Below are 13189 nucleotides of genomic sequence, written 5' to 3'. Positions count from 1 at the left end.
GTTCATCTTCAGCATTTTCTCTGCCTTCCAGAAATGTGCCAGCAAAAAAACATGAGCCCGGGGTATAGAATGCTTCCCATAGACATGTTTTAACTTTCAAGCGTCAAACTTCTCGAGGCTTAACACAAAATTTAATGACCCAACGTACCTCTAAAATTTTGATGTTCAATTTTGCTTGATGCACAACGAAACCACAACTTCACTAAATGCAGTCTCAAAAATCACGTAGCGAACAGACGGAGTAGAAAGTAGAAACTTGAGCTGAGCTATGGGTGGGTTCTGATACATGTGCTCTCTCAAAAGCAAAAGCACAGGGTTGCACGATCGCTTGCAGTATGGCCAGTCTCATTACTTTTGTGCCACACTTTGCACATAAATATAAATATAAGAAATTTTTCAATGCTTAACACGATAATTATCTTTATTGTGGACAAATAGGAAAAGCAGTTCTTGTATTAGCTTCCTGGATGTTAACGCCTTATGTTAGCACTAGGATTTGACCTAGGGAATCAAGACTGAAGATAGACATTTTACATCACTGAAATGAAACTTCCGTACATACCTTTTCAAGCTTTTTAAAGGGAAGGCTCTTTATAGGAACTCCAAATATCATCCCTCAGGACAAATAAATCCCTCAGAACAGAGAGAGACCATGTTCAAAACCCAAAGTTTGGTGGAAGGAATAACAATTTCGGCGCATAATTCAAATTTAAAGTAAACCCCATTGTTCATTACGTAAGACTCCTAATAGTCAGGGTATATTTAATCAAATTTTCAATTATCTTCAGAACACTTGTCGTCCTTAGCGGTTTCAATTTGAAAAAAAAAATTAGTCGATATTCGAAACACATTGTGTTTTCAGTAAATGCTGATTACGCACACTATTTGAAGAAAATAACAAGGTGACTGTTATTCAAGGTGACTTCTACAGGCTAGTTTATATCTGTTTCAAGAGTTTTTCCGCATAAAACAGGTTTTGTGCATAATCGTCAAATTACAACATCAAGAGTAAACATACAGATTTGACTTGCTCAGCTGCTTGCTTGGCTTCATCGTCTACTGATGATTGACTTCCTCCAAAAATCATTGCGCCTGAAACAATCACAGAAGTAGATAACACATATTATTTTAATCATAAAAAATTAATCATATTTTAATTACGAGAAAAATTATTCATAAATTGTCATAAAATTTAACCATATTTTAAAATTTAATAAAGCAAGAGTTTGAAGTCTATACTTTAAAAATATAATATACTTAGGCTTAATAATATTATTGAAAACACTTTTATAGAATATCAATTAAAAAATTATTAATAAAATTATTTAAGCATAGGTAAATCTTTGACACTTCAAAAATTCGCAAAAATTATGTTCTCTAACTAATGTTTTGCCGGAACATTTAAGCAATATTTTTGTTCGTTTAATGAAAATCTCGGTTTTAAAAGGTTTAATTAAGCACGGCCCTAATGAAAAAAAAACTTTTATTGACAATTTATTAAAAAGAAAATATTTCCTTTTTTTTCATCAATATTTGATCGTAACAATAATCAAAACAATTTTCTTGTGACTCGCTTGAAAAAAAATGAAATAAAAGAAAATCGGCTAAACATACAAAACGACTGATACAATTTTGAAACTTTTTATGTGCAGGGTTGTTGCTGAGACAAGAAAAAAATCACTAAGCAACATAAAAAACCCACTAAACTAATGAAAACCACATTGCAAAACAAGAAAAAGGTAGAGTCATCTTTGTTCACCTGATTTTCTGAATAATTTATTTTTTGACCCACTAACAATTATAAAAAAGTGGAGTAACAAAAAAATAAATAAAAAGTAAAGACATACAAAACAAAACACATGCAAAATTTATAAAGCTTTATGATAGAATTCAAGGACAAGAACTATACATGCACTGATAACAGGAATGAAGCAAAACTGTGTAGTTTTTCAGTCTGCACAAGAACTGATAACAGGAATTACGGAATACATTTATTCTGGAGACATTGCAAGCCAAACAATATCCCTGCGAGATTTCTCAGTGGGTGTATATTAGTCGGATTTATCAGTATGTGTTGCCCCTCTTTTAACCATTGTAAGTGAATCACGATCAACTATGCTTCATAATTTAAAATTCAGCTCACAATTATTCGACGCACTGACACAGTTCTTATAGGAATTAGAAGCTAACTGCACCACAAAAATTAAAGCGTGGAACTGTAGAATTGGAGGTTAAGAGGCCCATAAAATATTTTGGACAAATCTTGGGGCTTCCCTTAATAGATGGCGTCACATCTGAAAGTTGAATAATGAGATAGAATTAGTTTTAGGAGCCATCAATGGAACTTAAATCTTAATGAATTTTAATGAATAGCTAAAATTAAATTTTATTTTTAAGATCAAATTGGCCGGATACGAGGAAGGAAAGTAGAGCATAGCAAGCAGTAAAGGAGTAAAGCGTAAATCAAAAAATAATTTGGTCTGCAGCCAAAGCAAAGGCGTTATGTTACAGAGCGTTTCATAGAACTGTTCAAGTGTTTTAGTGTTTAAAGCAAAGCGTAGATTAAAAGGGATAAAGTCTGCAGCAGCTCCAAAACGTTAGGCTACTGAGCATTTAAAAAAACGTTTGTAAGTGTTTTAGTATTTCACATAAAGAGTAAATTCAAAAGCATATTATAAACAGGAGCTCCAAAGGCATTATTTTACACAGTCCTTTGGGAGGGAGGGGGATCGAAAATTTGTTTTGGGTTATTTGGATTGTACCCAAACATTCCAGTAAATGACAAAAGAGAGTAAAACACATTTACAAAAAACAGAAGATCTAGATATATTGAGGACCATATAACAGAGGCGACAAAAAGATCAAAATTATCAATAGAGCCTGTTAATTAGAAAAGACGTTCTTAACATCTAGGTTTATTTATGTGCTGGAGAGTGGTCAGAATTCACTATATGTTCAGTGACCTCTCAGGGGTAACGTAGCAGTGGCACGTGAAATCAATAATAACAGTTAATATTGTGTTCGTCAGTGTTGGTTGCGCTGTCAGTGTTTAATGGTAGTTGTATATTGGGTTCTGCATATTGTTTTCAATCAAGCAAAGAGTACTTATTTTTGAAGCTTATTTGGAACGTAAATTGTATGCAACATCAAATGAAAGGTTCATGTTAGAGTCTCCACGGGCGTCTGCTCCTTCTAAAAGTGTTGTGCAGAAAATGATTACTAGATTTAGAGCTACAGGTTCAGTCACTAACACCGAACATGACTGCTTAAGAACAGTTTGTCCACCAGAACTTATTCAACCAGTTCCAGAGACTATGCTAAGAAGTCCGAGGAAATCAAGCATGACATCTATTTTCTCAACTAAACATCAAGCCAGAATATGTTGATGTAGTTGCACATGCGAGTATACAAAGTAATGCTTGAGCCCCATCATAGTCAAATCTATCGACAAGAGCCAAGATTTACGGAGAAGTAAGCGAAGAGCCAAACTTTATGAAAAATATTCGCCATCAAAATAAAAAGACAAAAATTCCAAAGATAATTTGCAAACAAACTGTTTGATTGATTTTTTAGCCTGAACACTTAGAAATTTTTCTTTGTCATAAACTTGCTCGCAACTTCAGATCTTTTGTTGAATGTAAATGTGACAGTCAAAAAGGAGGACATGAAGGATAATATCATTTTTAATAGAAAAGGATAGACATTGTGTTAAGGTATTTACATTTAGATATTTACATGTTGAGATTTTTACATTTTGGGATCGTTTCCGAAAAATAAATACAAGCAGTTCTTATTTTAGTTTGGGGCAGTTTTTAAGTTTATAAACCAGGAATTCCCGTTCCCTCTTAGAAAGTAAAAATATAGAAAATGTACAAACAGTCTTAGTGCTCAGAAAGATTATAGTATTATTTTGATAAAATATTGTTTCCCTGGTATGTCGCCCAGGTATGCTATGCTGATGACACGCTGAATCTCAGCCAGACGCTTAACCGCCTTTCAGAAATATTCTCATGTCTGCACTCCAATTACGAGAAAGTCGGTCTGAGATTTAACTCCTAAAAGTCGGAAGTCTTGCTTTACAATTGGAAGAATGGCCCTCCTGCTAATGTCACACTAGGTGATTGCTCAGTAAAACCAGTTGATATAATATTATATCTGGGGCTGCCAATAGGTACCTCATTACAGCATACCCGCTCCCTCCTGATCTCACATCTTGAATGGCAAATTTCCAGCTCCTATGCTTTGATTATTAAATCTACTCTGAGATTTAACCGTCCACTATTGGCAAGAATTTACAATGCTACCGTTTTTTGACATATATTACGTGTGACCCCTTTTTGGAAATTATTGGCAAACCGTGAAAAGTCTAAAATCCTCTCTTTGTTTTTCCGTTTTGCCAAGTACCTACTAAAATTGCCACCATGGACAAAAAATTGTTTTCTGATTCGGCGCTACAACCTAGCTGACCCAAATCTCGCTGTTCAGATACTTATTACCCGGCAAAAAATAAAACCAGTATTTTTAAAGCATGAGTGGGCAAATTTGATTGTTTAATTTTCCCTCTAGTTTCGCTTTTTTTTTCTCCTTTCAGAGGTTGTTGTCTTTGCTGTTATATTCGAAGAAGTTGTTGTTTTTGTTGTTATTTTTGAGTAAGTTTTCTTCCTGTTTCCTCTTTTCGTGCTATTTTGTATACTTTTTAAGAAGTTGTTGTTGTTTTTGTTGTTATTTTTTGTATGTTTCCTTTCTCTTTCCTCTTTTCGTACTATTTTGTACGCTCTGTCATTGTACATTTACTGTATACGACGGGTTTTCAATATATTATTATTATTATTATTATTGTTACAACAATGCTTGATGTAAGAATTTCCCATTCAACAATCATTCCAAATATAATAATTACTGCTATCAGAATTGTGTTCCAGCCCCCCTTCCTCTCCCCTCTTTTATTGTGCCTACAGTGGCACCAATTCACAAAAATGTTGGGGTGTGGTGAGGGGCAAAAGGTATTTTTCAAAAGCTAAGGAGGGGGCAACTTTTTCAATGAAATTACCAAAAAAAGGTTTTTTCAATAGAAATACAAAAAAAAGTTATTTTCAAAGTCTAGGGGGAGCAAGTATCCCCCTCCTGAAATTGTGCCACTAATGTCTGAGTCCTGGATATAGTCCAAGGCTATGTAGAAAAGTTCTCTGATCTTGTGGATTTGCATGATTTTCTCTACTTATTTTTGTTATGATGCCAAAAAAAAAAAGAACCAGAAAATCAGAAGAGTTTTGGAAATAACCAAAAGTTATACCTATGCTTAAACGGGGAAGTTTGGCAGGGCGGGGTGCCATAGTGATTGTATTTACGAAACAAAATTGATAGGAAAAGGAGGTAAATGTTGGGTTTTCTTGATTAATTCGCTAGCTACATGATGAAAATACCACTCAATCCACCTTTTAATGCCAGTTCCTAATGTACCAATTGCTACCCTTGAAGATGTGTCCCCAACTCTCCTAATAGAGCTAGGGATAGCCATGGGCTACATACAAAACATTGCTAACTTGGTCAGTTTGCATTATTTTTCAACAACAATTGGGCCATAATACTAATCTGAAAAAAAAACAGCAAAATTGTGCAGATAGCCTAGGTCTAAATCTAACCCCATTAGTGGAGGGGTTAAGGTTTTCCCCTTGGTAATTCCGATGGTGTTTATTAGTATACTTGGAAACAGCTTTAATCTGTGCATTAAGCAGTATGTTCAGTGACAACAATAGGGGGGGGCATTCCCCTCCCCCTCCCCCTAGATTTTGAAGAATGCCTCTTTTTGTATTTGATTTTGAGAAGAAAAATCAAAGAAAAAGTAACCCCTCTATAGCTTTTCAAAAATGAGTTTCGTGCCCTATTGGCACCACAAGTGCACATTCATCTTTTAGCTAGCAAATTATTTGTAAAACCAAAAATTTACCAAAACATAATAGGCTAGTGTATTTCCTTTTTTGATTTCTGAGCCCTGTGTTATACTAAAATATTACCAAAGCGGCACTTATCTGCCTAAAGATTCTCTGAGAAAATTATGCTTGTGTTGAATCCCCCCCCCCCTCCCTCCTAAACAAAATCATGTGATCCAAAGGCCATGGAGGGTGTACCAAAGTTCACAATTTTAAAAAAGAAAATAAAGAGTCAATTCTGAAATCATATTGAATTAGATGATTCTGTAGTCTATCCTCGAACACAAATTTTCAGCTCTTATCCCCCCCCCATAGAACAAATAGTGATTTCAAATTTCTTTTACTATTTTTGCATTCTGAAACCCTATTTCTATACCGTAGATAGCGCTGACAGTAATGTCTAAGAACCTTTTGGTTTTTTTTCAAAAATAACATAGGCTAAATCACATGTCACAATGATTAACTACCCTGGAAAATTATCTTAAAACAATATAAACATCACTCACTTGATAGTAATTAGCAAACTTCAAGACGTTAACAAAAATTAGCGGGCAAAAAATTTTCACTATTCTTCAAAAGATATTTTTAGATGTCGCTAGAGTGCAATAGAAGGAACCATTTAACATTTTTCAAAATTGAAAAATCTTTCAATATCGTTTTTGGGACGCTTAGAATTAGAATTCACTCTCCACTTCCTTTTTGTTTTTACAATTTTATTATAAATTTTGAAAGAAATTCCTCAACATTAAACTCTCAGGTTGAGCTAAAGAAGGAAAGATTATTTAAATGGAAACATGACAACACGTCATTCGGATGTGTGTGTGCAGGATTTTAGGGTGGAGTTGAGAGCATAAAAACCTGGAAAAAAAACCTCAGAACATCTGTCTCCGGGGCAACTTAGCTAAACCAAAAGGAAGAGGTACTAATGGTTGTGTTTCTTTATTAGTGAGGCTGAACCGATTAAACAGGTCAATTTTTTAAAAATAAAAAAGATTTTCATTTCATAAATCTTAAAAAAGTCAATGCCTATTCGGTAGTAAAGTGTGTCCACGGATCACACTTAATATTGGCACCAACGATTTTGCATAAAATACGTTACATAAATGCCACGATATAACTGTCACCGGGCAGAGTTCTGTGAGTATTCAGGCCAAATTTGAGGTTCTGAATGCGTCGAATGGCCGAAAGTGGTACCTTTTTTTACAGCGAGTTTTTGTTTATGTAAAAAAAAACGAACTATAGCTTGAGAACTATACTACAGAGAACCACCTCTGAACTGCTACGACCCACTATCCTCAGGAAAAAAGAAACTTGGAAGATTTTTAGGGTATGTTGCATTTGATGATAAAATTTTCATCAGCTTTATATATATATATATATATATATATATATATATATATATATATATATATATATATATATATATATATATATATATATATATATATATATATATATCAGCTTATTATATATCAGCTTATTATACAGAATAAAAACCACTTTCGGCACATAATTCAAATTTAAAAGTAAACCCTAGTGTTCATTACGTAAGACCGCTAATAGTCGGGGTAACTCCCTCGCGACAGGATCGGGCAGACTGTTGAATTCCACAGGTTACAGCCTTGGGTTAATGGGGCGATAATTTCGTATCATGAATGGTCCCATCTGCGACCATGTCTCCGGAATCTGCCAATCGGCTCAAGGTCAGATTTGACGGTGTTGAGCCAAGTTCAGCTTTCCCTCCATGCCGTTTCCTCCAATCAGGCGCTGGTTTGCGGCGTAGGCTTTGATTTGTAAAAGTTTCGGCCGGTCTTCGGCAAACATGGCCGAAAAAGGTCATAGTTCGCCAAACATGGCCGAGCGGCGTCGAATGATACTTTTGATGTTGTATTTCTGGTCACATCGTTGACGGATGATCGTATTTGGGACGATCCTCCTAATCATAATGCTATACTAATATAATCCCAGGAGTTTCTTTCATTGCTTTTTTACATATTTGTTGCTTCATTTAAGTTGTTAAGTTTCTGAAGCTTCTCCAAATACTTATGAGAAGAAAACTATAATGGAAAAAGGGATTAATTGAAGTCTCATGTTTTCGTTATAAATTGCTCACTTCGTTTATAGTAATCTGATTTTCATTTGTGAAATTTGGAACTGACAAAGGGGAAGAGGAAGGGTTACTGATTATTTCTATTCGAAATTCATGTTTTAGAGAGTTTGAGCACTTCTTGGAAGAAATAATACCCTTAGATTCTAAACTCTAAACTTATAGTGCTGAACTGGGTTCATCAATAGTTGGCTTAACTATCGTTAATTGTATCGACTCAAAATTTCATTTATAAATTTGTTTTAAGTAAGAACAAAAATTTAGTTTGTATTCAAACCAAAATAATAATAACAAAATAATAATTTATTTTCTTGTCCGCTTAGTACAAAGAAACAAGGGGAGTACAAAGAGATAAATGGAAAAAACAAACGTAAATACAACATTAACTACTGAACAATCATAGGCAGCGCAATAGCGCTGCCTAAGTAAAGGACGATGTTGCCACAATGTATTATTTTTTTTTTTTCCTCCATACCCGGGCACTTCGTATCGAAGGAGTTGTCGTAGAAACTTCAAAAAGGACTCATTCGATTGGAAATTGGAGTGGCTAGTGCCCTTTCTAATAGTCGAAAGTGATTAGAGGGCAACTAGCCCCCTCCCCACGCCCAGCATTCCCCCAAACACATCCATTCAAAATTTTGAGATAGCCATTTGTTCAGCGTAGTTGATTTCCAGATAGAAAATATGTTTTTGAGGAGAAAACTCCCCCACAACCCTCGGGGCAAGGGTTTTAAGTTATGCCCTGGGGGCATATAAGGTTTTTATAGAAGGCATTGTCGTATAAACTTCAAAACATTCGCTTGGCAATTCTAATGGCTAGTGTCGATTTTAATAGTCGAAAGTGATTGGAGGGCAACTAGGCCCCCCCCACACGCCCATCATTCCCCCAAACACATCTAATCAAAATTTTAAGATAGCTGTTTTGTTCAGCGTAGTTGATTTCCAGATAAAAATATGTTTTTGAGGAGGAGACTCCCCCAGAACCCTCGGGGTAAGGGTTTTGAGTTATGCCCTGGGGGCATATAAGGTTTTTATAGAAGGCGTTGTCGTAGAAACTTCAAAAAAGGCTCATTCGATTGTAAATTCATAGGGCTAGTGCCCTTTTTAATAGTTGAAAGTGATTGGAGGGCAACTAGCCCCCCGCCACGCCCATCATTCCCCAAAACACATCCAATCAAAATTTTGAGATAGCCAGTTTGTTCAGCGTAATTGATTTGCAGATAGAAAAAATGTTTTTGAGGAGGACACTCCCCCACAACCCTCGGGGGCAAGGGTTTTAAGTTATTCCCTGAGGGCATATAAGAACGATGTTGGGACAATGTAACATTTATTATTTTTTTCCTTTAGAGCAAGGCACTTCGTATCGAAGAAGTTGTCGTAGAAACTTCGAAAAGGGCTCATTCAACTGGAAATTGGAGCGGCTTGTGCCCTTTTTAATAGTCGAAAGTGATTGAAACGCAACGAACCCCCCTTCCACGCCCACCATTTCCCGAAACCCATCCAATCAAAATTTTGAGATAGCCATTTTGTTCAGCGTAGTTGATTTCCAGATAGAAATTATGTTTTTGAGGAGGACACTCCCCCACAGCCTTCAGGGCAAGGGTTGTAAGTTATGCCCTGGGGGCATATAAGGTTTTTATAGAAGGCTTTGTCGCAGGAACTTCAAAAGGGCTCATTCGATTGGGAATTCAAAGGGCTAGTGCCCTTTTCAATAGTCAAAAGTGATTGGAGGGCAACTAGCCCCCCTCCCCTTGCCAATCATTCCCCCAAACACATCCAATCAAAATTTTGAGATAGGCATTTTGTTCAGCGTAGTCAATTTCCAGAGAAAAATTATTTTTTTGAGGAGGAAACTCCCCCACAGCCTTCAGGGCAAGGGTTTTAAGTTATGCCCTGGGGGCATATAAGGTTTTTATATAAAGTGTTTTCGTAAAAACTTCAAAAAAGGCTCATTCGATTGGAAATTCAAAGGGCTAGTGTCCTTTTTAATAGTCGAAAGTGATTGGAGGGCAACTAACCCCCCTCTCACGCCCACCTTTTCCCAAAACACATCCAATCAAAGTTTTGAGATGGCCGTTTTATTCAACGTAGTTTTAAGTTCTGTAAATTAGATCTTTGAGGATGACAACCCCCTCACGGCCCTCAGGACAAGGGTTGTAAGCTATGCCCTGGGGGCATATACAGTTTTTATAGAACGCGTTGTAGTAGAAACTTCAAAAAGGGCTCATTCGATTAGAAATTGAAATGGCTAGTGCCCTTTTTAATAGTCGAAAGTAATTGGAAGGCAACTAACATCTCTTCCAAGCCCAACATTTCTCCAGACACATCCAATCAAAATTCTGAGATAGCCATTTTGTTCCACACAGTTTAAAGTTCAGGAAATGACTACTTTTGAGCAGGACACTCTTCCCAAAGTTTTCAGAGCAAGGTTTATAGGTTAGCCCTGGGGACATATAAGTTTTTATTGAAATCTTTGTCGTATAAACTTGAAAAAGGGCTCAATCGATTGGAAATTCAAAGGGCTAGTGCCCCTTTTAATAGTTGAAAATGATTTGAGGGCAACTAACCCCCCTTCTCACGCCCACCTTTTCCCCAAACACATCCAATCAAAATTTTTAGATATCCATTTTATTCAAAGTAGTTGAAAGTTTTGGAAATTAGGTCTTTACGGATGACAACCCATCCCCCCCCCCTTCCACAACCCTCAGGGCAGGGGTTGTAAGATATGCCCTGCGAGCATGTAAGGTTTTTATAGAAAGCTATATTCTAAAAACATCAAAAAGGGCTCATTCAATTGGAAATTGAAAGGGCTAGTGCCCTTTTAATATTCGAAAGTGATTGAAGGGCAAATAACCCTCGTCTCACGCCCACCAATTCCCCAAACACATCCAATCAAAATTTTGAAACATCCGTTTTGTTCAACGTAGTCGGAAACTTCTGGAAATTAGGTCTTTTAGGATGATTACCCCATCAGAGCCCTCAGTGCAAGGGTTGTAAGTTATGCCCTGGGGGCTTATAAGGTTTATATAGAAAGTTGTTGTAGAAATTTCAAAGGCGGTTCATTTGATTGGAAATTGAAATTGCCCTTTTTAATTGAAATTAACCCCCTTACACGCCCACCATTTTCCCAGACACATCCAATCAAAATTTTGAGATAGCCGTTTTGTTTAACGTAGTTGAAAGTTCTGGAAATTAGGTCTTATAGGATGACAACCACCCTCACAGCCCTTAGGGTAAGGGCTGTAATTTATGCCCTGGGGGCATATAAGGTGTTTATAGAGAGTGTTTTCGTAGAAACTCAAAAACGGCTCTTTCGATTGGAAATCGAAAGACCTAGTACCCTTTTTAATAGTCGAAAGTGATTGGAAGGCTTGACATTTTTATAGTAAAGATCGATGTGGGTATAATGTATTATCTTTTTGTTGTTGTTTAGACCAGGGCACTTTGTATCGAAGGAGTTGTCGTAGGAACTTCGAAAAGGGCTCATTCGATTAAAAATAGAAAGTGCTGACGCCCTTTTTAATAGTCGAAAGTGATTGGAGGGAAACTAAACCCCCTTCCACGCCCACACTCCCATTTGACTTTATGTTTAAAAACTAAATATTGTCTTAAGATTAAATCAAAATGCTTTGTGTTAATGCTAATTCCCAATAAGGCATCTCAGCAGCATCCCAAGAACGACTGAGGGTATTATGATCGAACTTTCGGGACTGTTTCTGCTCTTAAAATTTAACCAAATCAAAATAGCGTAAGTGTATCCAAACTATGAAAGAAAGTAAACAGATTTTTCTGCGAATGGTATCAAATTTTCCATTTCAGGTCAACTAGGGGAGGTATGAAACTAAATTAAACACTACTATTGGTGTCCAGATTTTTAAGAGGGTGTATGTTGTTAAAAATTGCTGAAATTTTTCTCCAGCATACGAATAGCAGGCCAAACTATAAACTCTTTGAAAAAACGAAAAGATTTAAAGTACTATTTTCTTTTTCTCTGAAAAGACTATGTCAATATAAAACGAACAGAATTTAATTTAAAAAAAATTTTCCACAAAATAAGTTTTCCAGAGAAAAGTAAAGAACTCCATTAAATAAAAAAAGAGCAAAAATAAAATCAAATAATCTACCAAGCGTGAAACTACCACAAATCAGCATCGATAAATAAATGAAACCCAAAACGAACAGAAATTATAATAAATAACCGAGTCAAACTAAATTAACATAAGTTGGGATCAAAACCCCTATGCCTTCCTAAGGCCAGAACATAATTTGGACTTTACTGAAAAAAATATAAATGTTTTTACTTTTATAACTTTAATAAATCAAATAATATTAACATTTTGATTACTAAATGCCAGTATATGTATATTAAACTGAACTGACAATGCACATTAATTTGTATTTTTTTAGAGCCCAACTTATGTTAATTTCTGCTCGTTTTTAGTTTGACTTGGTTATTTATTGTAATTTCTGTTCGTTTTGGGTTTTATTTATTTATTGATGCTGATTTGTGGTAGTTTCACGCTTGGTAGATTATTTGATTTTACTTTTGCTCATTTTTCGTTTAATGGCGTTCTTTACTTTTCTTTGAAAAACTTATTTTGTGGAAAAAGTTTTTTCAATTAATAAAATTAAACGCTAAGTAGACGGGTCTGCTGATTAATAGAGCCAAGGCTAAAAGCTGGACTCTGGACAGGCCTTTCACTCTTCTGTAGCTTAATGATACATTTTCAGGGTGATACATTTGATACAGGGTGATACGAAAATGATACATTTTCGCTCTTGATGTAAGCGAAGTAAGCGGTAAGCAAAGTAAGCGGTCGCGTAGGACGCCGAGTGACAGAGGCGCCTTGAGCAAAGGGTGCCCTATGTGGCAAAGGGTGTCACAGACGCCTTATTTCCCAAAAAAGAGAAGAACACCCCCTAAGTGTCATAGAATCTTAATGAAAATCACGCCATCAGATTCAGCGTATCAGAGAACCTTATTGTACAGGTTTCAAGCTCCTATCTGCAAAAATGTGAATTTTTTTTTTTGCCAGATGAAAGATCACGGATGCGTGTTTTTTTTTCTTCCCAGGGGTGATCGTATCATCTCAGTGGCTCTAGAATGTCGCAAGAGGGCTCATTCGATCTTTCCATGGAGGTATTTTTAATG

At 35.9% G+C, this 13189-nt stretch overlaps 1 protein-coding gene across 3 annotated transcripts in view; it reads right to left on the bottom strand.

The window, feature by feature from the left end:
- The window catches only part of LOC148950613 (mitochondrial import inner membrane translocase subunit Tim9-like), a 50440-nt gene that overhangs the window by 17728 nt on the left and 19523 nt on the right, over positions 1-13189 (bottom strand). For 2 of the 3 annotated variants that reach the window (XM_089091672.1, XM_089091670.1), the window contains exon 2: positions 1019-1092. In XM_089091672.1, coding sequence (XP_088947798.1) covers positions 1019-1087 — 69 coding nt within the window. In that variant the 5' untranslated portion in view covers positions 1088-1092. Of the gene's footprint in view, positions 1-1018; positions 1093-6436; positions 6569-13189 lie in introns of those variants that run through there. The other variant, XM_089091671.1, reaches the window with a different exon arrangement.

Source organism: Artemia sp. Qi Xiang Cuo, chromosome 7, assembly GCF_049724085.1.
Source record: "Artemia sp. Qi Xiang Cuo chromosome 7, ASM4972408v1, whole genome shotgun sequence".
NCBI classification, from domain to species: Eukaryota; Metazoa; Arthropoda; class Branchiopoda; order Anostraca; family Artemiidae; genus Artemia; species Artemia sp. Qi Xiang Cuo.
Note: the sequence above shows the minus strand (reverse complement) of the source record. Positions and strands in the feature narration are given on the sequence as shown.